The sequence below is a fragment of the Netta rufina genome (genome assembly GCF_964035555.1).
Source record: "Netta rufina genome assembly, chromosome: 20".
In the NCBI taxonomy this organism is placed as follows: Eukaryota; Metazoa; Chordata; class Aves; order Anseriformes; family Anatidae; genus Netta; species Netta rufina.
In genome coordinates this window covers 3,292,778-3,317,826 of record NC_140144.1, presented here as the reverse complement: position 1 = coordinate 3,317,826, position 25,049 = coordinate 3,292,778, and the positions used below count along the sequence as shown (strand labels likewise).

The window sequence follows — 25,049 nt, the reverse complement described above, 5'->3', positions numbered from 1 at the left end:
GCTGAGGTGCACAGGCGCTGCAAGTTGCACCTCCCAAGGCAGAGCAGATACCCATTTCTTAGCCAAAATAAAAAAATAAAAAAGATGTGAAAGGTGACAGAAGTGCCTTATAACACACTGCAGCTAGACCTAGCAGGTTACAGCTACAAGCATCCCTAACCCCCTAAAGGGGACAGGGTCAGGTGTGGGCACGGCCACCTGGAGGAGAGACACTGCCCTCCCTGCCTTTAGCACCCTTTGATGCATTTCCCAAGCACCCGAAATGCAACTGAGTGCAAACAAAATAGAAATATTTTTTTTCCTTTCTTTTTTTCCCCACAAATACTATAAAAAACACCCTTATGCCCAAAATTATATCCACAGGAGAAACCTCAAAGAAAATGCAGTAAAACACCAAAATCATAAAAGTGTTTCCTTCCAACAAGTGCTTCCAAAGCAAGGAATTTCAGTGACTTGAAACCTACTTTCTGTTCCTACAAGTATTTTAACTCATTTGCATTTCCATAGGTGTTGTTTAAAAGGGACTAGCATCCAACTGAAATTATTAACATTTCTCGAAGTCAAATATTTTGACTGAACTAAAATTGCTCTTCCAAAAATTAGGAACTTTGGATTTTCATCCCTAACCAAGATGGAAGAGAAAATCTCAATGTTACCCATGTTGCACAGGTAACACTGTGGATAAAAGCAAAACCTGAGCCAGTTGTTTAGCGTGTACACTGTTTCAAATACAATTAACAGCTCCCCTCATTTCTGCTGTCTCTTCTGGCTGAGGTCATGCTTCAAGACAAACCCTTACTGGTTCCTCATGCTTTGCAATAGGTTTCTAAAATTTCGATTATAATATGTATAGAAAAAAAAATGCAATTTTTTCTATCTTTCTAGACTCCAGGAGGAAATGACAAGGGCACGCTGATGCAGATGGCAGGAGAGCAGATCCTTCCCTGCACTAGCAAGGAGTTTGCGCTACTCTGGTGTGCCCTGGGAATTGATGGCCCCAAATAAAGGTTGTTCAGGTCAATTAATAACTGGGGGACATGGAAGAAAAAAAAAAAAAAGATAAAATCCTCCCAGGCCTGGCAGGAAAGTTCTCCCTGTGCTGTTCCGCTCCCTCCCGTTTCCTCCAAGAGCACCCAAGGAAGAGCACCCAGCAGCAGGTGGAGCCCTGCTCCTCTCCCCGAGGGGCAGCAGTCAGCTTTCATCAGGAGGGCTGGGAGGGAGGGAGAGGGAGCTGGCACGTGGAGAGCTCGTTAATATTTCTGCAGGAAAAGGGCCCCGAGGCAGGAGCTGCAATATTGTCTCCAGAGTCCCCTAATTAGCTCTGTGCACCATGAAAAGGAGAACGAGCAGATAACAAGATGGTAAGTGATTACAGCTGGGCTGCGGGAGGCAGTGCTTTTTGCTCCAGTTACTTGTGTGGCCAGAGGGGTGCAGGCACCTCCCGGCAGAGACTGAATTTCAAATAAATAAAGATACGGTAACAAAACCAGATATTTGTGTCAAATAGAACGGGCAGAGCCTGTGCACGCTCAGTGTTCCATTTCTGAAGATCTGCTCGGAAATTTCTGGGGCAGTGTCCATATGGACAGGGAACATACAAGAGAAACGGGGAAATCCATCCCAGTGTCAAAAGCCAAGAGAAAATTGAGGCAGGGTTTAAGCAGGACCTGGGTGAGGCTGAGGTCTTCTGCTGGCTCCCAGCCTGACCCAGAAAACAAGTGTTGAGCTCAAGCACAAGTATTTGCACCCTAAGTCTTGCTCACCATCGGGTTTGCCCAAACGGTAGCAGGATGAGGAGCACACCGAGGTACAGGTGCTGGGAAGCTAGCTGGCACCCTGATGGATTTTAATTATTAATACCCTACCAGCAGCTCCCGAACAGCCTCTGGGACAAGAAGTGCTGGGGGAATAATCTCCAAATGTAAATAAATTCAGGACAGTGGAGCCCTGCTTGTGGAAGACGAGGCTGAATTCGGTGAATAAATTATTTGCTATGAATAATTCACCCTGACCTAGTTGTGATTAGTCTGCTCTGATTTAACTCTTCTCTCAGCTTCAGAGAGGCTGTCTGAGCCTTCCTCCCTGCCACAGCAAGGGTGGATGTGGGTTAGATGTTAGGAAGAAATTATTCACTATGAGGGGGTGGGAAGCTGTGGATGCCCCATCCCTGGAGGCATTTTGGGCTGCCTGGGCTGGGTGGTCCCCTGCCCTGCTGGGGACAGCACCACCCCGTCCCCAGGACTCAGCCTCAGGCTTTAGGGCAATGCAGTGCTGAACAGAGAGGTTTAGCAGCACCAGGAGCATTTCCTTCAGCCATTTTAAAGCCCCAAGCCAAGTCCCTCAGCTGGGGTGTGCACACCTCAACCACGAAGCTCTCCACCTCTCTGTAACACGCAGCCCGCTGTCCTGTGACACCTCCTCAAGGGGAGGTAGGCGAACAGCCACAAAGTGCAGGGTCCACATGCACCTGCTGGAAATACTGCTACTACTGGATAACATATTAAAAACCAGGACCCTTTGCAGCAGACAAGCTGACTCTAAAAGGCCTCCAAGTCTCAATAAATGGTGTAAACCCAAACAACCCCGAACTGCCAGTGGGCCGGAGATCAAACCTGAAGGCATCAGAGTGAAGTCAAAGTGGTTTTCATCCCTCTTTCCAACCGAATAGAAAATATTTTAAAAGGCATTTCTGCCTTCCTTGCCCCCCACCCCGGTGCAGGATAGAGCTCTCCTGGTGCCCCAGGGCCCCGACATGCATGGCCAGAGGGCAGCGAGCCGTGCGCACGGAGCTCGTCCGAGGCTGGGCACGCCGACTGAGGGGGACAGCTGAGAAAGGGGAACCAGAAAGCAAGAGGAAGGAAGGACGGCAGCCAGTGGGGCTGCAAGGAGGAAAAAAAAAAAAAAAAAAAAAATGTTCATACACACTGAGAAGGGTGAAGACGGGGAGAAACACACGAAACGTTAACAAACAGAGCAGACTGGGAAAAATATATATATGTGGAAAGGAAAAGGATGGACATGTGGGGCAAAAGAGCTTTTGCCAGACAGAAGAGTATTTAAAAAAATATTTAGAGGGAGAGAGCAGAAATAGTTCAGAGACAAAGCCCTGCTGCTGGCAATCATTGCCTCTCCTTGCTTGTTTGCTTGGAAGGGTTGTGGATGGGCTGCAGCATCCTTCCTGAGCCTCCCGTCATCTGGGAGGGCAGCAGGGGTGATGCTGGTGGGTGTAGGACAAGGGGACTCCACGAGCCACCTTCAGCCTTATCTGGGGGAAGATGCTCAGCATGAAGCTGCCTCTGGGTGCGTGCTGCTCCTCACTGCCTGCAGAAGTGGAGAAGGGTGGGAACTAAAGCGGGTGCTGCCTCCCTGCAAGGGTGTAGTTGAAGCAGCAGCCACAACTGGGAGCAGGGCTCAACCCAACCTGCAGCCTTACACCGTAGGAAAAATGCAGATCTGGTCTCAAGTCCATATTTCTGCAGTTTGAGGCTCTTTGATAATGTGCAAAATTAATCAGATCACCCCTGGCCTCAGAACTCTGAAGTTCAGTTGAGGTTTGGGCTGTTTGGCTGGAATCCAGCTCTACTTCTGGCACAGCCATGCACAGGCTTTAGAGGTTTCTAAGTAGATAGGCAAAAATTAAAGATATCTTAAGAAAAGTCTATTTTAGAAGCAAACTACTCATGTGTACCTCAGTTCTGTGGATGTGTTCTGCAGACAGAAATTAAACTAGGTACCAGGTAACTCACAAGGAGAAGGCAGACCTGGGAAGGCACAGCAGCAGTGCCTCCGCCCTGCAAAATCAGCTGCAGCAACTGAGAACATCACACAGGGGCATGGAGACACCTCGCTATGGAAATCAGTCCTGTTTAAAATGCTTCTTTAAACATATATTTCTTTAGTATTCCCTTTTTCCCTCTTTTCCTTTTTAATTGCACAAGACTGGGGGAAAGACAACGGGACAGCTGGATGCTTGTGGCACACGTGTGTGACCACAGCACCGACCTGGCTGCACAGCTGCAAACACCTACAGCCTGCTCCCAGCAGTGACTGGCTCCATGCTCAGTCAATGGAGACTCAGAGATGCTACAAGGAGCCATTGATTACTTCAAAAGCTTTGGGTTTGTGTGCATAATTAGTAGCTCTGCAGAAGTGTTTGTCTAGCTGTCCATCTGTCTGAAATTGCTAAGAGCTGGGACTCAGATTCTTGAGGGCATTCGTGGTAAGGTGAGCACGAATTGCTCCTAGCAGAGATGCTTCTTCAAAGCAGCTACCATAGTGTCCAGCAACACAACAAAACGAATACAGAAAAGATATCTAACTGGCTAATTTTAAGGTTGTGTTTACTTTTTTAAATCCTACTACGCTGAGGAAGGATCTTACAGGATGTCATTTCTGAGTCTCTTCTTGCTGCTATTTGTTCCACACAAAGGCAGGCTGAGCTTTGGGTTTAGTTTAAGTCTCTTTAGAAAAATCTTGCTTTCATATGGGCTCATAAAAAAAAAAAAAAAAAAAAAAAAAGTACCATGGGGAGGGACGTTGTGGTCTGGATCCACTGCACCAAGCACCGCGAGGTGCAGAAGTTGGGCTTGGTGGCAGCTAAAATGAGGTCAACAGCAAAAAAAAACAGACCCAAAAGACAATAAAAAATATCCTGTTCAGTTTGATGGATGCTGAATTACCCAAATTCTAAGTGCCTGTGACAGACTTCTCCCTCTGAAGCAGTGAGGTTCAGTGTTCAAAGATCCCAAAGCGTTGCCCCTGCAGATGCCCAAGTGGGAGCTGCCAGGAGAGCAGCACGGCTTTTCTGGACCTGCTCTGTGATTTCGGCTCTGTCTGCCCGAGCTTCCACTGTGTTCATCAAGGCAGCAGCTAGCAGCCTTTCGGATATAATGCTTTTTTTTTGTGGTTCAATTAAAAAGTTTTCAGAATCAACAGTCAGTTTGAGTGATTTCTTCATCTTATCGTCTTAAATGTTTTGCATTAAAATAATTTCTTTCACGAGGGTATTTAAGGAGCCCTTCTGGCATTGCCTCTGCTTAATAGCTTGCTAACTCCTACAGCACTGCCTACTCTAATTACGCCAATCTAATTTAGTGGGGGGGAAAAGCACCATAATACTGAAGGACTAGTGAGAGCGGGTAGTCAGAAGTGGTAAGAAGACAAATGGGAATTGTAGTGGCAGGGTAATTTGCTCGTTAGCATCCTCCCTCCCCAGCGTAGCCTAAATGGAAGCAGAATGAGAGAGAGAGAAACACTGAGAGAGATAGCAGAGACACAGTAAGAAAGACAAACCGACGTGCCATCGTTTCAAAGACCAAAAAAATGGTTACAAAAAAAAAAAAAAAAGCAGCAGATCCAAAATCCAGGCTGCTCAGGAAGCAGATAGAGCGCTAGGAAGAGCCCAGGACAACCACACCAATGTCACAGAAACCCGGCACCCGCTGCAGCCACGGCACAAAAAGCTGGTGGGTTGGCAGGAGCTGCTGGGGTGGTCTACCTTATAGGCAACGCGAGCAGGGCATTTCTTTCCAAGGCCTAGAGGTGGGGACATGTGTCTCAGCATCTCATACATGTCTGTGTAACTGATGCGCCCGCTTGGAGTCAGAGGGAGAGAGGCAAAAGCAAAAGGAGACGGAAATCAAAGCAGACCGGGGTGGGGGGAAAAAGGGGAGGTGGGGAAGGGAAAGGGCAACACAGCGGGGAAATGAGGAGGAGAGAGAGAAAAGGGGAAGCAGACAAGAGAACAGATATCTGGTTAATCAGGCTTCTCAGGAAAACAGAACCAAAGTAAAGAGGTGGGTAAGTGGAGAGGCTCTCCGCTCCCGTTCCTGCGGTTCGGCGCCCAGCGTCTCCACGGGGAACTGCCACGGCCCCTGTGGCAGCGGCCGGGAATGATTGAGGTCTTGTCCGGGAGAGAGGCATGGGGAGGGTTTGGGGGGCTCTTTTGGGGGTGGAAGGGCTGCTTCCTGCCCCCCCAAACCAGTCCGAGAGGTCGTGGTCACCATGCCGGGGAGAGCTGGTAGGCAGAGTTATGGGACAGGGGGCTTAGAGAAAATGCTCAGCCTTCCCTCAGCGAACGGAGAGTTTGGTTTGGGGGTTAGCTTATGGGCTAACAGCAAAGCAAAAAATCCTAATCTGCTCAGAGACACAGACTGGGGCTGCTCTGACTCCAAGCCAAGGGAGCAATTCCACAGAACCCCAAACAGCCTGAATTTGGGGCTGGCAAAATCCCAACGCAGCACTCAGTCTGTAGGACAGTGGAAGAAAGGGGGTTTGTTTCTGCCTTTCTTTTGATGGGCCTCTCTTTCCTCAAGGTGATGTCCACTGCCTTTCTCCACCAGTGAGGTTTGAGTGGCTGCCCTGTGTGCCCGAGGGAGCTGGGAATTGCAGAGATTTGGGCACAGGTCCTAAGATCCATCCCTTAAGGATGACATCTCCCTTCAGTGCATGCTGCTGGCAACTGAAATCCTGCCCTGAAAAGCACGGGAGGCAGACACAGCAAGGAATGCTCCTGCTTCTCCTTTTTCTAACTGGGAACATGCCTGTGGGAATCTCATTTTGTTTAATTAATATTGAAAACTTGGAAAGGCAGGAAAAATTGCCATTTCCACTGTACCAGGAGGAAAACCAAGACCTAAGCACTCCTGAAACCCTTTCCTCGAGCAGGGCAGCTGCAGGAGCAGGCACTGCCCAAACCCTGCAGAAAGCATCGGTGCAGAAGGGGGTGGACAAGAGAACTTACCCAGCCAGCACCGTCTATTCCTGCCCTTAGTACCTAATGCCCTCAGCATACCTCCCAGGCTTTAGAGCCCAGAGCTAATTTGAAGGCTGATGAGGGACACAAATTGTAATTACAGCCAATTACAGACTTCCCCCTGGCCTCCTTCTTCTGCCCCTGTTCCTGGCAGAGGCCCCATGCCTCCTCTGCAATGCAAGTTAACCCTTATTTCCCTGTAAGGTGAGGGAATTACCTGGGCTGGAGTGCTTGAGAAGAGCCAATGCAGGCTCCTCGCTGGCTGCTTCCTCCTGCATCCCTTCTGCTCCTTGTGCACTGGCAGCAAGGAAATCCCTCCTGTCCTGGGACCTCACTGGCATCCAGTGCCTGCCAGTGCTGACGTCTTGGCAAGACCTGTCCACAATTCCTCCTTTTGCTCCCAAGGTGGGGACTCCTTTCCTGGGCCAGAGGTTTCCTGGTATGCCTACAGTAGCTTAATTCACTTGTGTTGCTGCCAGGGCAGCCTCTGGCTGCTGCAGTGGGGTAGGCTCAAAGCTCTCCCTTCATCTCCCCCTGCCTGGACACCCCCAAAAATGGACTTGCTGCTCCCTAGAAATCTTGGGGTAACTTTTCTCTCCAGTACAGCAAAAAAAGCTGTACTGCTTTTCCCCAGTACTTCCCACCCAGACCTGCGAGGTGCAGGTCAAGGGTTTGCTGTCTCATAAGGCTGCCTGGTCCCAGCCAGCTGGGTGTGGGAGGGGATGGGGACAGGGACAGGGACGGGGACGGGGACAGGTGAGATGCATGGAGGAGCGAGGAGGCAGTCCATCAATCATTCCTTGGTCAGGCAGTGGGGCGGTTACATTATGGTTTCTGTTCTGTACCACTTGCATTTGCACTTGGGGGTTAAAAAAAAAAAAAAAAGAAACAAAACCAAAACTGAGAATGCTGGAGGGAGTCTCTGAAGCTGCAAACCTTGTATGCCACCCTATGAGGGCACTTCTTTCCTAAGCCCAGGGGTGGAGCAATTACACGTAACAAATTGTACATATCCTTATAATGAATCCGGCAACTGGAAAGAAAACATCAGATGTTACGAGAGCACAAACCACGGGGCATCAGCCTTCCTGCTTCCAAACAGAAGAGGCTGGAAGGACAAGGTGTGCTGAAAAAGCAAGGTTAGTCTGGTAGCAACTGGGTTTGCAGAGAAAGAGGCACTTTAACACAGACCGAGAGAGAGAGAGAGAACTTCCAGTGGCTCAACAAAAGCCATGTATGCACATTTTCTTCTGTGAAAACCATCAGAGTCATTCAGCAGACTTCCCATCCCTTGCATTTAGTTACCTTTGTCACTGTGTTTTATTTCCCTGTGCCTGAGCATCTGCCTACAGACACCTACCCACCGCCCCGGCACGGCAGCAGCGCAGAGAAACCAGAGCCCACAGCACACAAATGGCCTAATTACTGGATTATTACAGGGATTCAAATGAGCTGGTTCAAAAGAGCTTAGGAACCTCCACCTCCCACCGTTATTACCTGCACAGCCCCAGCAGGGCCATACTTTGCTGCGTGGACAGCAAGCAGTTTGCTGGAGGGCCAGCAACTGCATCTCAAGGGGCTTCGCAGGGCCACCGGTGCTGGGAAAATGGAGCTTTCCTCACCAGGAGGCGAAATCGGACACTTCATGTTCAGTCTCATTAACTCACAACAATATTTTCAGCCAATTTAACAGTGGGATTAGATTTCTTAATCTACTGCGAGTAACCAAATCTTGTACAGAAAGAGCTGTGCTGAACTTCAAAGCGACCTCTGAAGAAAAATGAGATGATTTGGCTTTGCTGTGTTTATTTTGGTATGTTGTATAAAGAAGGCTGGAATATTTTGGAATAGCTCCTTCAATATTACTGCTTTTTTGGACGTGAAAAATTAAGGTCTATTCAAAACCTTCACAATCAAGTCAAAACTATTAATTTAGAAACAGATCAAATGGGACTGCACAAGTCTTGGCTGCAGGCCTAATCATAGTTATAAAAAGTATATTGGCTTAACTGAGTCAAGTCAAGTGGTATACCAAAAATTTAGAACGGTTTTGCAAAATCAGCATGTGGAAAATACAAACGAGCATTTCCCTGCCTTCTCTGAGAGTCGATGGGAGCCCTCCTTGGCTGTCCCTCGTGGCGATGCGATGACGATGGACAAACCGACATTTCTAGTATCACCAAAGCGTGTGCATGGGGAAGGGGGTACAAGAGACAAAATTCTCACTTTATATGTCCTTAAAAATAAAGGTAGACTTAAATCCAATTTTATTTCCCAGTTCATCCTTCAATTCAGCATTATCCTGGTTAACTTGCAGCCCTGGACCAACTCCCTGTGTGTTTGTTCTCTCGCTCTCTCTCCTTTTCTGTGATGCCTGAGGCTTCTGCCACTTCTAAATCCAACAGTTTTACCACACTTACCTGTCCTGAACATTACATGCATTTACAACAGCTGCTAGCTGCTTTTTTTTTTAATTCTTGTTGAATATTATTCCCCAGAAAATTTTAGATAAAATCGGAGGTTGAAAGAAAAACAAGGGTAGTTATAAGAAAAGCATCAGAAAGAGGTATGTAAATACACACACAATAAGCTTATGTTGAAAACATTACCACCATAACAAAAGCAGAACGACACTTGTATTTTTCCTCAGGTGCATCTTTCATCAAAGGACTCAAAGTGGACAAGCACCATCATTTCTTTTTGTGTGGGACTACCAAGGAGGAGACTTTGCGAGAGGGCATGAAACTGAAGGATTGCAACACAGCCTGGTGCTGCCTGGGAGTCTCATGTTGTGCAAATTGTACCCGGGTGGTTATTTCCCATTATGCTACATATATGTGTACTGGGAGCCAAAATGTGGTAAAGAAATGACTGACATGGAAAAAGATCAATGAGATGGATGTTTTCTTTCAGTGAGTTTGACCAACTAAAGAACAGGTTCTCTACAGCCCTGTGTCTTCAGATCACAACTGGGTGCTTTGTCCTGCTGGGAGCTCAGCCTTGGGCACTGGGATTAATCTCAATCCTCAGATAACTACTGGGAGATGTAATGTCCAGAACTTCACAGAAGTTCAGTCCAAATGATCAAAAAATCTGTTCTAGCCTTAAAGTATGAATGAATTTCAGGTTATTTTTAAATTGCAGAAGTGTTAGTCCCACTTGTGAAAACATAAATGATTTCAGTGGAACTATTCACACATGGAAAATCCGGAACGTGCACATGTTTTGGGACCCAGCCTTGAGTATCACGTCTTGGCTGTCCCTTGGTTTGCACTTTGGCCCCTTGTCACTCTGCCAACATCAATAGCTTCACACCAGAGCAAAACAGAAACAAGGTTAGAGAAAAATAGAATTAGGATCTTAGTATTTGCTGTATTTTGTATTAACAGCTCCAGAAGTGAATGGTTTGCCCCAAGTGCTTCACAAAATCCAACCTCTGCACTCAGAGTTAATAGAGTAAAAAAATCTTTAAACTTTCTTGGGTGGAAAGCTCCTGAACACATAAACATTAAAAAAAAACACAGAGGTATTCATTTTTTCCCTCGCAGGTGTGTGACTTCTCCCACAGATGCTAATCAGAGCCCAGATTATGTTTTAAGGAGACAAAGGGTGCTCCCAGGTTCTCAGTCTCATTGAGATTTTCTAGTGGTAAGAGATAGGATTGGATTTGAAAAACAAAAATAGCTATTTACTGCCTGCCAAGTACCCACAAAGGATGTGTCTGTAGTATAAAGTACGTGGTAACGGAAATCTGCTTAGAGATTAGGAGCTGCTCGTATATGTGCCATATATATGCAGGCTCGTGGTATAGATAGCTCTGAGATAGTTAAAATTGCACACAGTTCAGAGAAATGCAGTCTTTCTGGAGTAGGTTTACATTTAAAGATAGCCTAAATCAATTTAAGTGAGATTTTAAAGCAGCTTAATTGCATCCTAGCAGGGAGTTTTTAGATCCTGATTATACAACCTCTTTCTGCATCTGTCTCTGCTGAAGGGAAACAACAAAAAAAGGTGGAAATGTTGGAGGAGCTGGAGGCAGCTTCATTGCAAATACAGAGGAACTCACTGCCGAGTAACTCATGGGGAGGATGGCGGAAACAAAATTAGCAAGGCTTGGAAAAAAAAGCCTCCCAGCAGGCAAACGCCCAAGCTGCAGAATATTACAGAAATTCCTGTGATCTGTATCTAAGAGCATCTAAAGATGAAAATAAGTCACCAGGACTGTTGTGCAGTGGCTTACTCTGGGCAAGGGAGAAAAGGAGTATGTTGACATCAGTTTTGCTCTGGAAATGATCACTAGTCAAAGCTGTTTCCTTATATTTTGAATCCCTTAAAATGCTGTAGTGGTAGCTCTTGGGTCTATCGCTGCCCAAAGCCCCTCCTCTGGGGCTGTGCTACCAGAGTAGAGGTGCAGCTTTCCCTGTGATTGTCTTTGAACAGGAAAAGCAAAGACAAACATTAAAACCAAATACCTCACTGTCGGGTTGTGAGAAAAGCATTTTCTCCTTTAACATGCTCACATATCAGGAACACTTTATCGGTGGCTGACTGAGAACTGACACGCTTCGAAAGTCAGGCTAACGGCATTTTCTTCTTATTAGTGCACATGTCTTAGATTTCAACTGCAAACCCAAAAGCTAAAATATTATTTATAAGAAAAAAAAAATCCCCTCTACAATGATGATGTCATTAGAAGGAGGCTTCCAAGATCAAAACACAAGATTTGATGAGAAATGTCTGCTTAAAAAACACATTTTCAGCAAGCTATCCTATGTCAAGGATCATTGCATCACTCCCTGCTGCCTCACAGGTGCATGCAAGGAAAGGATGAATTCTGGGCCAGAACACTTAACGTAGAGACCAAGCTGTGGAGCAGATCAACTCCTTTTAAGGAGACGTCATTGTGAAATCTTGAATTCTCTTTTTTGGAGTGCAACATCAGTGCTCTGCACAGGATTTGTGAAGCTGCTCAGGCAGTTCTCAGCTAAGACACGAATGCTGTCTAAGCAAGGAATAGCAAGCCTTAGCTTCACAACTTATCAAAAGTACTGCCAATGGAGAGAGATTCATCATAATTTTATCTTCTCACTGGGATGCAGGAACCAAAGGCAATCAAAGCTGCTTCTGGAAACATTGAACATCTTTTCTGCTTGGCTTTTTAGCCAAGATGACTTGAAGTTACCATATTATTTTTTGGCTGTGTGCACACATGCAGTGGTGCTGGTTGTGTTTGGCTTCATTGAGTTGTTGGTTTTTGTCTGTCTCATATCTACTGAACGGAAACTCCCTTGTAATGACATCAGTTTCGTTCATCTCCAATACATGGTGAATTGAACTTGGAGTATTCACCTCCAACATTACTTAAAGCTCTGGAGTTTTTATTCCTTCTGAAGCTGTGCTCACATTTAGAAGTCTGTGTGTGTGCACATCTGACACCTACACACAATGTATATCCTTCCTCCACATGCAAGCATAACAGCATACATACCAGGCAGCTGGGTCATATTCAGCCCAGACACGAACAAACTCATCCAAATGATGGGGCCCAAGGATGGAGGAGTCTCTTGTCAGGTATTCAAAGTTGTCCATAATCACAGCCACAAATAGGTTCAACATCTGCAGAGAGGAAGCAATGATGGAATTAGGGAGGAAAAAATAAAAAAGGTAGGAAAGTAAAAGGGTTAACATTTCCTTAGCAGGATGTGAGGTTTCTGCACTGTGACCAATTTTTAGGAGCAGGAATTGTCCATAGCTCCATACAGAAACTGCTTTTTGCTCTCAGGAGAGTAGCACAGCCCTGTCCTCCTTGCTGCTGTTTCAAAATCCCTGCAGGAGCCAAGTACTGCAGGCAGATGGTGAAGGCACAACCCTGGAGTCCTCTGAGGTGTTTGCCAGGAATATCAGCCCCTGGCCCCACCTGAAACCCACCCATGGCCTTAGGCCAGAAAGATGAAGGCTTACAGGATGTTGAGCAGAGAACTTCTGAAACCACGTGGGTTTTAACATATAGAGAAAAAAATACTGTGAGGTTATGCTGATGGACAAACTTTTTTTCTTCTTACAACTGCAAAATGAGGCACTTGATTTTCCCATTCTCAGAGCAGGGCTACTTCTTGCCAAATAACGGCCCAAACCGCACAACACAACTCTGATCAGGGCAGCACCATGGGGTGCTTCTGACTACCTCGAAAAGACCACGCAGCAGCTGCAGCCCAGGGAATGAACCTGGCAAACCCAGATCTGGGTGCCCAGGGACCTGCTGCCACCTCCTCCTTCCCTGTCCTCTCCAAGGCAGTTCCAGTTCTGTGGTACGAGGCAGGTTTGCATGGCTTGGAGAGTTTGTCACCATCTCTGTCACTGGTGAGGTTCTCCAGCATGACCACGGACTGCCTGGGGCTGCCCCTTCACACCAGCACAGGCTGGCCCATGAGCTGCTGCTTCACTGACTGGATCGTGCCAGCTCTTCCAGCACTTTCATAGCAAGGCAAATCAAGATAAAACGGCTAGAAGAAAAGCCATTCTTCAGCCTGAACATCCTATTTTAAGCTCGTAACAATTCACACCTTCAAAGATCCCCTGAAAGACAAGGGGCAGGACACATAAAAAGCTCCTCTCCCTAATGGCTGTTCTCTGCAAAGGCTTTTTGGTTTATTAAGTCTCCTCTCGTTAAAGTTAATGGAAGAAACCCAAGGATTTCAATGGGAGAAGATCAAGCTGCAGCTGGCAGAATGGAAGACCAGGAGGGCAGGTGGGAACAGATGCTCTTGTGCCAGAAAAAGACCTGAGGGGCACGAGGAAGGCTTCTGTCCTTCTGTCTCTTGTAGGGAGGCTGAGCTGCTGCTCTGCACCACAGCCACGAAGCAGCAAAGCCAAGCAGAACGTGGATGTCCCCAGCTGATCAGCATCTGCCAGCCATTAAAAGCAAATCAGACAGTGGAGATCTGGGGCTTGTGCCATTTAGAAGTCATATTCCTGAGCAGTCTGGAGGGAGAGGCCCTAACTTTGGTGAACACGCAGTGCACGGGGTCCTGCTGGGACGTGATCCACTGGTGCCTACAAGCAGAGTCCTTAATGAATCACCTGTACAACAACCCAGAGCAGTCCAAACCAGCTCTGAGTAAGCTTCTCAAAGACTGGAAGCACCACAAACACATCAGCAGTGTTTGCTCACATGAGGTGTTGCTGTACCAGGACCCAGTCTGGCAGCGCCTGCTTGGCTCCCTCCCACAAACACACTTGGCCAGTTGGGCATGCTGAAGGTATTCAGGGTGTTTCTGAAGATGTCAAAGCTCTCAGGACTGCTATAACATGGGCAAAGCTGCAGGAACCCCACACTTATCACGGTACCCCCAGAACATCGAGAGGCAAAGTAACTTTGGTGAGTTTGTCCCTTGATCCCAAGCCCCTTGCACTGATCCCAGCTCTGGCCGTGGCTCAGGGCAGTTTTCCCTTACTTACATAAAGCTGTTTCTATAGTTTCTGTATTTTTTAATTTCATTTTATATTTTCCTACTGTGTAAATTTACAGGAGGAAAATGATGTCAGGCTGGCCATCCACAAAGAGCCAGAAACAACATTGCAAAACAAACACATTACCCAATTTCCCCCAAACCCACAGTGTAACACCACCCAGCAAACCATTAAAACGTTCCCTCCCGGCCGGGCTGTGGCTCTGTAATTCTTTAATCGCCTGTGGGGACCCACACGCTTCCTTGCAATGAAGTGCTGAGTGCATGTTAAGAAATGAGTTCCAGCCCTGGCCGCCCCCCCTGCTCTTGTGGGGGCTCCCCCCTCGCCCTGCCAGCAGACCCAGGCTGTGGTTTCACTGGGTGTGCTGGGAGCGCCGGCTCGGAGGCAAAGCTCATGCAAAGCCGTGGTTTACACACGTGTGCCCCAGCCTCCACGCCTGCTACTGCATTTCCAGGATGTCAGCCAGGAAGGGTGAGCTGGGGGACATTTTTTTTTTAATTTATTTTTTATTATTTTTATTTTTATTTATTTTTTTCTTTTTTTTAAAGAAAAGGCTTTAGGAACAATGATGTGCTTGAAAATACCAACGAGAATGTCTGATGTTAGAGAAGGATTTGTACAAGAAAGGATTTAGGATTTAAAGTACAGAGTGCTGAAGGGATCTGTAAATGGAGCATTAACTTTGCATGAGCTTTCAGGGCTCCACATTTTTTAATATATGCAGAAGAAATAATCCCCAGGATGTCAAAGGGGCAGCAGCAGCTGGACAAAGGAACTCAGTAGGGGCCACTGAAGCTGCTCTATCTATGTATGGCATCAAACTGCCACATGTACCTCTTCTTCCTGGTTAAAGGTTTCAGATGATAGCAGGGATTAGCTGCACAAAACATCAAATCTTATATTTTAAAAAATCAAGCCATCGAACTGAAAGTAGGTTTGATATGTAGCTTTTTGGGACATTTCAGAGCTGTGATTTTTATCTCTTGCTGCTTGAAGTTTAATTGGGTCCCTGTCCCTGGTTTTCCATCTCTCTGTCCCAGCAGTGTAGGGAAGAACCAAGCCCTGAGAGCAGAGAGGTTTTTATGCACACAAGTGATTATAAAGACACTGGCACGTATTAAAAGCCTAGACTCAGCCCCGTACGATGGCCACGGGCATGCATCAAGCACATCAGCTCCACGTACTTTCATGTCTAAAGCTTTCCTGACACCATCTCAGAAGAAAATGCATTTATTTGTCAAAGAAAACAAAACACACCATCTAAGAAGCGTGATGCTCCCGGCTGCCTGCTACAAGCACTTCTGCACCAACGTTATCTCGGCCATTCTCTCCCTGCCCTCCCATCCCCTTCTTCAAAGGGCCACGTTACAAATCAAGACAAAACAGATTAATGCTTAATTCCAAATATTAGACCCCCCGTGGGAAGAAAGATAAAACCCTTCCCTTTAAACTAATGACTAAATGGTCTCTTTGGGGATTAAAGGGATTTTATCACCAGGATGATAAATGGGTTTTAGCAAAGCGGCCTCGTAACGTTGTACAAATCCCAGCCAGGGCGAAGGGGAAACAAGGGGGCGGGGAGGGCCTGGCAGGAACCACCCCAGCACCCGCGTTTTGGGAGCGATGGGGACTGACTTACCAGGAAGGAGCAGAGGAAGATGAAGGACACGAAGTAGAAGTAGGCAAAGTCGCTGCCGCACTCGTTCTTGGTGAGGCCGGAGAGTGGGTCACAGGCCCGGTTGCTCAGGCACGACAGCATGATCTCGTGCCAGGCCTCCCCCGTGGCGCTCCTGTGGGAGGGCAAGCAGGGGGGTGAGTTCATCCCTGCCCAATTAACTGAGGTAATTAGGAGGAAGGTTGTGTCCAGGCGGTGAGAAATATATTTGCCTTAGGAGTCTCAGCAGCCAACAAAAGAAAGGAAAATGTTTCCCTCTGTTATGGGGAGGCAAAAGGAATCAAACAGGCTCAGATAGCCTATGCTCAGTTTATGGAGAATAAAGCCAGATGGAGTTCAATAAGTCAAGAACAAAGCAGAAACGGGAATAAACACAGATTATATTGTGTCCTTTTGGAGCACCTAACATCTCTGTCCTAGCTCTGGTGGCAAACCCAGTGGAGATGCTGGGAAATGAAGCCAGGACCCTCCACTTGAATTCTCCATTGCTCTTGTCAGGAGATGCAGAAATACTGCATTGGCCTGCTTGGTCACAAGGCTTTGGGTCCAGGTTTCATGACAATCTCCTGGGTTTTCTCCCTCCTTTCCCTTCTCCCCCTCATTTTGGGTGTGAGAGCTGAAGTGACAGGTAGGTGAACCCTAAGCAAATCCTAACATTTACTCTCTATTGTGTGGCAAAATATAGCCAAAAGGAAAACCTTGGCAGGCCCAGAGGGTCTGCCCTCAAAATAAACCAACCCCTGCAATGCGCATGCATGGATCAGAGGCTGAGGGATCCCTATGTTTGCTTACTCTGGCTTTTCACAGAACCTCAGATTTTCTCCCACTGTTTCTGCACCCCACTCAGAGGTGCTTTTAGGGCTGTCCTACAGCTCTATGAAAAGCCCAACCCATTGCAGCATTACTTACAATCACGCAGAGTGGGTGCAAAGCTGTTCATTCTCATATTGAGACTTCAGCTCCCCCAAAAACCTCACAAACACCCAGAATTTGGCCCCACTTTCAAAGACGACAAATTCCAACAAGCAGCAGCGCTGGGCAAAAACCCTGGGGTCCTGGTGCCTGGGATGACTTAGTGTTCAGTGCAGACTGAAACGGCTCCCAGGCCGCTGGATTATACAGCAGATTGTACCAGTGGCATTTAGTCCTTAAGCCCTGTTCCCTCGTGCAGAAACCTGCTCCCCGTCACGGTCCTGCTGCCTCCATCTGCTCTCTCCCACTGTGTGGCTCCGGAGAGGAACCAGAGGTTGAAGAATTATCTGGCCTTACAGAAATTCAGAGTTTTGTTTCAAGTGACTATTCTGAGCTGGAGGGGACTAATTTCATTTCTGGAGATGCTGGTGTGTTGTATCTGATCTATCTAAGGGCAAACCCTTAGCATTAAGGATGAGGAAGCAGGACTGAGTGCTTTACTTCAAATGCTGCGTGCCCAACTCCCAGCACATGGGAAAATGAAGATTTATTTACTGCTTGCATACAAATATTTTGTATGCAAATATTTTGTATACTTACCTAAACAGAAGCATCAAGGCTTGCAGGAAGGTACGGAAATTATTGTGCCGATTGATGGAGGTCTCGTCATCCAGCGCAATGTTTCCAAATACCTGCCACGGAGAGCAGAAGTGTTACAGGGCAAACACAGCTTCATGTAGACTCACATAGGAGTGGTCAGCAAAGGTGGCGAGGTGGAGTTAGAAGCAGCAACAGGAAAAGAATTTGCCCTGGTTTGAGAGATCTGAATAGCTTGAATGGTTTCAGTGCTGAGCAGGGAGGTAGAATTGTGTTGTGGAAATCAAATGGTGGAAAAAATCAGGATAACGTGCTTCATCTTCAAGAAGACCTTTCCAATGTTGCTGTTCAGCTCCAGCCCAAGCCAAGAAAGTTTTCTCACCTCTTTTCAGCCTAAGCAGCTCAGTGGCTGCATCCGTGTCCCCTGCTCTCACCCACGGGCAGGGCCCAGCACCAGGTGCCTGCAGCCCAGACCTGGTCTGTGAGCTCTCCCCTTGTACACCCACAAATATTAGCAGCAGGTTCAACACGACACCTGGCAGTAAGGGTAGGAAAAGGTGGCCCTTTTTTGCACTTGTAGTTAACCTGACACCAGTCACGAAGAGCTTTTGTGCCTCCTCCTAAGGCAGGTATCGATGCTGCTGCAGAGGCAGTAACCCACCCTGACCCTGCGGGACAAAACCAGGCTACTTACGGTCAGTATCAGAACCAAAATTTTACCTGCATGCCAATAATGGCATAGATGAAGAAGAGCATTGCAATGAGGAGACACACATAAGGCAAGGCCTGTGGGAACGGAGAAGAAGGTATTAATGACAGCAAACACATGCTTTAGCTGGTAGTATTTAATTCCTGGCAGCATTATGTTCTGTGGTGTTTGTCCTTTAGGTGAAGAAGCTGGGAAGAGAACAGGGGCAATCCTGGCAGCTTTCAGCAGCCACAGTCCCAGAACCAAGCATTTATCAATTACAAACCAGCCTGGGTTTTCCAAGAGCTCTGTAGGTATCCTTGCAGGCAGACAAGCAGTAACAAGGGAACACACAATAAGAAGCTCTGCAGCAGGCACTGTGGCTACTGGCAGGCACTAGTGCTTCCTATGCATAATTGGAGAGACAAACCTTAATTTTTAATGACCTTGCTATAAATTTAGTATGAGAAAAAATATATATTCAAGGAGCAAGCTTCTGCTCTGAATTAGGCACAGTCTGCACCCCAAGAGGGCAAAAAAGATTCTGAGTTTTCATGAGAAATCAGTGAGCAATACAACATAATTATATTGCACAAGCTGGGAGTAATAGCTACTTTGCACTCAGGCTAAATGAAGGAGTAATTAATGCCTCTTAATTAGCAATAGCTGAAAAGCTGAGAAGCCCTGACCATGGGGACAGGAGAGGGGTTATGCAGCCTGCAGCCAAGGACCTCTGCTGGGCACCTCTGCACAGGGATGAGAGCTCAGCTCAGACGGTGGACAGAGGACAGACAGACAGATCCTGCCTCAGACAGACAGTTGTGTCCCTGTCAGCCCAACACCCACCAGACTGGGTGCCTGTGCTGCAGCCCTACCTTTGGGACACATCAGGTTCGTGTCCCCCTACTTTTGTGGGGGGACAGAGCAAGGCAGCAGCCTATGCCACATGTGGTTTGTTTGTGCAAGGCACACCTGGAACAGCACATTTCAGATTGGCATCACTGCCAATGTGTTAACAACCTGGCAGCTGCCCACACCACTCAGAAACCAAGCCCTGACTGAGCCCCCTTTCTCAGGTCTGACCAAGACTACGCAGTCCAAGGATGCCCCCCTGGGTGGACACATCCCAGACCCCACCTCTCAGCCTCTGGGAGAGGCTCTTTTGGCTGCAGCAAACCTCATTAGTTACAAGGTGAGAGCAGCAGCACTGTTTTCTCTCTCTGTCCTCAAGAAAAACATGGCCTAACGAATCTCATTGCTTATGTCCTTTAAGGCATGCCCCCCAGTCCTTTCCCATTAGTTGCTTGATGGTTGGGTTTCTCCTCTGTTAAATTCTACCAGGACTTATATACACAAACAAATTACTCTGGGTTAACACGTTAACACACTTTTACTAATTGACTATGTCTCTTAACCTGCAGAAAAGTGAGGTAAGTTTTAAACCTAAACCTTGCACTTGCTGCAGGCATGAAGGCCCTCACTAATCAGACTGTCTTCTCTTTTTGCTAATACCTGAATCTTGATACTTTGCCCTAAGGATTTTGTCATGGTTTCTAGGGCAACCTGAGTGTTATGAACTTATTCTGGGTGCTTTCAGACTCATACTCCAAAAAGCTCAGCACCTGCAGCATTCAGAGGCTGCTCAGTGCAAATCAGCTGATGTTGGTGCAAAACAAGCGTTACTGCCATTGCATGGTGGAGCTGCAGCGTGGCCGTTCCTTTGGCAAGCTCTTTGATGGTCAGTGGCTGATGCTGCAGAAGTGCAAAGCGTTTCCCCACGTCCCTTCCCTGTCTCCCCGCGGCCCAACTCTCACCTTAAAGGACTGCACAAACGTCCAGAGCAAGATGCGGATAGTGTAACCCTGGCGGAGGAGCTTGATAAGTCTGGCTGCCCTGAAGAGCCGTAGGAAGCTGAGGTTGATGAAGTTGTCCTGCGGAAAGTAAAGGTTTTGTGTCCTTCAGAAATTAACGCGATGAGAAACCACAGCCCGCAAAAAAGAAATTAAAATTACCAGCTTCACGATCTAAGCAGCAAATCGGCCACCAGAAAACCTTCCAAAAGAAACATTCGTCAGTGCAGATCACTCCACATGCAGCAAGTATGAGAAAATCCCTCTCCACAAGAGCCCTCCCCTCTACTCCTGGGTCAATGATAGAAAAGGAAATGGCCCTTCCACGCTGTCCATGGAGGTCTTGTTTGCTTTGAGTAAGGCAGATTTTCTCCCCTAAAGACTCAGGGAGAGGTAATGGTGCCATGTTATCATTTTTATAAAGAACAAGGTTGTTTTCAAGTCTTGGTCTGCTTGCTTTCTGCAATGAATTGATCTTAAGCCAAGACGGTTGTAACAGTCTGCATATGTAGCCTCTGCTATAACAAAGGAAGGCATTGTCCAGGGAAGATTAAAACATCCTTGATAAAATAAGGATGTTTTCTAACCTGAAGATTTTAAGTATTTGTATACAGCTTGTGACTGGACAGGCTTGTCAAGGAGAAATGGCACCAGCAAGACTTTGGGAGATGGATCACTGGCAGCAAATCGGTGGGGGAGGTCGAGTGTTCAGCAGGTGGATGCCTTAGGAACCTGCTGGGTTTTTTTGTTTGTTTGTTTTTGTTTTTAATTATTACTAAGTATGCTTTCACAGGTGCACCAAATAACTTCTAGAGACAGGTTCTGATTTCCATTTGTTTTGCGTGATTCTCCCCACCCCACAGCCTGTTTTTTTTTTCTTTCCTTTATGGGAAAGAGGTTGCTTGCCCCAATGAGCTAATCTAGAGAGGGTTCTTTCCAAAACAAAACATGCAAAAGCCAGATCCCTCTTGCCCTCCTGTTTTAAGGAGATGAAAAATATCCCCCCGTTCTGTACCTATTCCAATTCACTTATTTGTGACTCTCTGGTCACAGCCACTTGTTTGACTGAGTTAGCTAAAGAGAGAAAACGGCCCGCTTCAAACTGTCAAGCAGTGGAGGGGAAAATACAATCGTAAGGAGCTCGTGTTGGTAAAGATGAGCAGAAACAGTCTTTCTCTTGTATTATCCTTTTACCAGAAGACACCCAGTCATATTAACGTGACCCACATTTCTTGCTCATTTGGCTACAGAGCTCATGCTGAATTTGGGGGGCTTGTTGGATCTATTCATTCCTTTAAATGCCAGCTCAGTTTTTGGGCCATTAGCATCGCATTCCACCAATCCCATCAAAGAGTTCAAGAAATCAGTCTCAGGCATGCACTTGGTTTCTCTCATGTTAAAAACGCAAGCAGCTCAGAGTTAGGCACAGACCATATATCAGACTCAATCCTCAAATAAAGAGAAAAGAGAAAAGCATAGGTATGTTCCATGAAAGAGCAGACAACACCGAGCTCATTCAAGTCAGCAACAAAAAGCAGCTCTGGCAGGCAAACCACAAGCAAGGATTCCCCTGGGTTGGTCAAGGTCAGTGTAATAGGTACTAAATATCCAACACCTGTCTCTGAGCAACAATTCTGTTTTATTTTTCACATTGGTTACCTTCCCTTCACTGGCTGAACTCACCTTAGCAGGTAAGGGCTGTACAAGAGCCAGGGGACAGAGCCTGAGCACGGCTGGAGAGCCGGAGAGCCACCGGCCGCCTGCTCCAGATCCTCCTGCCTGGGCAGCTGCACCCAGCGAGCAGCAGGGCTGGATCCAGCCCAGGGCAAAGGTTTAACCCAGAGCCCGTTGTAATCACGGGAATGCCCCTGTAGGAGCTGGATTGGCCCTTACATGACCCTGCTCATTGCACCACTACAAATCAGGCAAATTATTGCCTTCAGAGCATCACTCGAGCCAGATCTCCCCATGCACAAGCCTAAGGCTCCTCCAAAGAGCATGCACGCAGGAGCATCTGCAGGATCCAGGTCACTGTGTGGGAGCCTGCCTTACCTCCCTCTTCCATGTTAATAAAGCTTAGCAGCAAAACCTTCCTTTTGTTCAGCTTTTGCTATAATCTCATAACCAGAGTTAGCACGTCTGATTTGGTCTGTGCTGGCTGCAAAGTCACACTTCGCACAGGCTGGCCCTGTGCAGCTTGGGGCTTTCTATAGGATCGTGGTGTGCGTGCAGGATGAGTGGGGGCTTCAAAACTGTGCTTGGCTGCAAATTTCCACTCCTTGGGATTTGGATGGGCAAATAGATTTCTTTTTGTTTGTTTGTTTTCTCTCCCAGTCCCAACCCCTCCTTTTTTTGGCTTATCCACTGCCATTTCCTAAAGGGCAGCAGAAGCCCCAGCTCCGTGGGGAATCCCTCGCAACCCAGGAAAATCCAGCATCACCCGCGTGCACAGAGCCCACAAAGGACCGTTCTCTGCACCATTCGTCGGGAGGCAAAATCACACACGCTTGTGACGGGTGAGAGGGCTGGGCGTGTGTAACCCTTGGCACACCGCATAGAAAACCCCTCCTTTGGCCACGCAGCTCTCCAGGCAGGTATCAGCATTGCATGCAGTTAAAGGGGAAACTCCACGTTGCGATATTTCTCGTGTATGGCAGTGTTTTGCATTGCTTCTCCTTCCTTCTAGCTACCCCTGTAGTATGTGACATGCCCATGGTCGTCTTCTGGATCATCGGGGTCTTTGTTTCCAGGGTTTTGTTTGTTTTTCTGTTGCACAGATGCTGAAAAGGCTGCCAGGTGCTCACAAGAGGCACCGTTGCTTTATAGTTTTGCGGTCCACCTGAGGACTGGCAAACTGAAAGGCATTTCTCTTTGCCTTGTCACTCTTTCCCTGAAAGGGGAGGTGGCTGGGGTCTGGTGCTGAGGGCACCCTGCTGCCCACAGACCCCATGGGGTTCCATGCAACACGTCCCCAGAGCTCAGTGAAAGCACAGGGGAGGAGGGAAGGGGGAGAAGAGACATCATAAAGAAAAAATTGTCCTTGCCTGCTGTCCAGCCATGGACAGCCTGCTCTTTACACTTTCTCAGGATGTTTTTCGTAGAAAGCAGAAAATCTATGATGGATAGGGCATACAGCCCTAGATCTCCTCCTCCTGTATCTACAACAGCAGAGGTTTCCTTCCAAGCACAGGAGCTGTGCCCACTGACCGCAGGGATGCCGAATAAGCTCTGCTCTGCACGCCAGCAGCAAAGCATCAAGACTCAGTAGACTCAGTGTTTTGGACTTTAAAACCTGAAATGGGCCCATGAGCTTTCCATGGCACAGCTGGATGTGCTCTGGAGGATTAGCAAAGGAGGTTACCCAACACTGCCACAAAACAAGAACCCCAGCAGGAGCTGGGCTGCTCACCTTACCTCTTATGGGTGCCCATTTGCAAAATTCAAAACAACCCAACATCTCGGAACTTCAGCTTTCTGTCTTTGGCATGCCTGAAGTTGCAAAGCCACCGTAGAGGCATGGGCAGAGGGGTCCGACCAAGCCAAGAACAGGAGCATTGAGGGCACTTTGGCAGTTCTGGCAAGAATTAGTCTGTGCTGCTAAGGAACTACCACTGAGGAAAAGGTATTTAAGCACATGAACTACCTTTGATGGGTAGTTGTGCTCCAGTTTAAACATTTGTGACACTGCCAGTATTGCAGAAGAGCCACTGAATCTTGCATAGGGTCCTGGCTTCCTTTGAAGCCTGGGGAAATCCCTTCCTGATTTTCAGAGGCTGAGTATTTTTGCCACGCCTGCCTGCAACTCTACCATTACAGCTCTAACACGTCCTTTTATCCGGAGCCAGAAAGACTGGAAAGATGGTTTTATAGGTCTGTGATGCTGAGATCTCTCCCCATTCCCCATCACCTTTTAACTTTGGTCCTTCTGTTGCAGTCACTGGTGGCTCCCATCAGCAGAAGCAGCAAGGGAGCTTGGTGCCCTCAAGATCTGACTCATGGGCCTTGGGCACCAAGCAATGGAAGGAGCCTGGACCTGGGCAGATGGCCACAGAAACCACAACCCTAACAATCACCAGACGAACATTGAAACCTTTAACCTGCAAAACTTTAACAGCAACAAGGCCAAAATTTGGGCAAATGAAGATAAGCTCATTTTTCCACTACTCACATGAGCAGTTGATGCCAGAGCACTTCTTCATGCTGCCTGAGCCCAGGCTGCCCCAAGACAAATCACCCAAAGACATCCCCCAGCTCCCACACACCGCCGTGGTTCCAGCCACTGCAGCACTCGCAGAGGACTCGCTGCTCAGACCACATGGAGCAAACCTCTAACTTACACAGCCTCCTTTCCTTCTTCACTGTTTCCTATCAAAAAGTTTCCTCCTGGAGCCACCGTTAGGTGAGCATGGAGGGTATGTGCAGGCTGTCATGAAGCCTCACATTGATTTGTTTCTGAACAGCAACTGTGCAACAGAAAGTCCAGACATTAAGTTAGAACAGATCCCAGAGCTTTTGTCAGGTGACTGAGTGTTTTTTGATAAGCTCATGGTCTCATTCGTGTTATTATTAGTCATAGCCAGGATAATTAAAATGGAATCTTTTTTGATTACATTTTTCCTTATTCATCCTTTTTTGCTTCATTTTTGATTTCCAAAGATTGATGTTTCCAAAGACACCTTTGGAATTAGGCATTCAAATTCATATTGGAATCTGGTTCCCAGTTCTTCTGAGCCCTATTCATACTGTGACTTCTGCATTTTACTTGAGGAATTTGCTTTTGCATCCAGGGACTCTGGGTCCACTTGTGGTGGCAAAATACTTCCATATCTTGGTATGCCAGAGTTTTCAAAGTTTAATAAAAAGAATCTTTCCTATGATTTCTCTTTTGATTTGAGGGAAGCAAGTCCATAATGGCTTTTTTTTTTTTTTTTTTTTTTGCCTTACAAGTACCATTGGCTTGAAATACGAAGACAGTCCTACTAAATGTTCTGCTTCCCTCTCCAGAAACATCAACACATCTCATTGTAAAAGGAAAACAAAACAGTTTCTGAGAATTGAATTTGGTGCCACCACTTACAAAAGGAAGGCTTTCCCATCCAGGTC

At 47.1% G+C, this 25,049-nt stretch overlaps 1 protein-coding gene across 2 annotated transcripts in view; it reads right to left on the bottom strand.

Annotated features, from left to right (window-relative positions):
- Positions 1–25,049, bottom strand: part of LOC311217258 (voltage-dependent N-type calcium channel subunit alpha-1B-like) — a gene marked incomplete at both ends in the record, with an annotated part of 280,405 nt that overhangs the window by 15,596 nt on the left and 239,760 nt on the right. The window contains 6 exons of one of the 2 annotated variants that reach the window (XM_084299168.1): positions 7,691–7,787; positions 12,243–12,370; positions 15,864–16,014; positions 17,412–17,503; positions 18,129–18,194; positions 19,911–20,027. In XM_084299168.1, coding sequence (XP_084155294.1) covers positions 7,691–7,787; positions 12,243–12,370; positions 15,864–16,014; positions 17,412–17,503; positions 18,129–18,194; positions 19,911–20,027 — 651 coding nt within the window. Of the gene's footprint in view, positions 1–5,497; positions 5,595–7,690; positions 7,788–12,242; positions 12,371–15,863; positions 16,015–17,411; positions 17,504–18,128; positions 18,195–19,910; positions 20,028–25,049 lie in introns of both variants that reach the window. The other variant, XM_084299169.1, reaches the window with a different exon arrangement.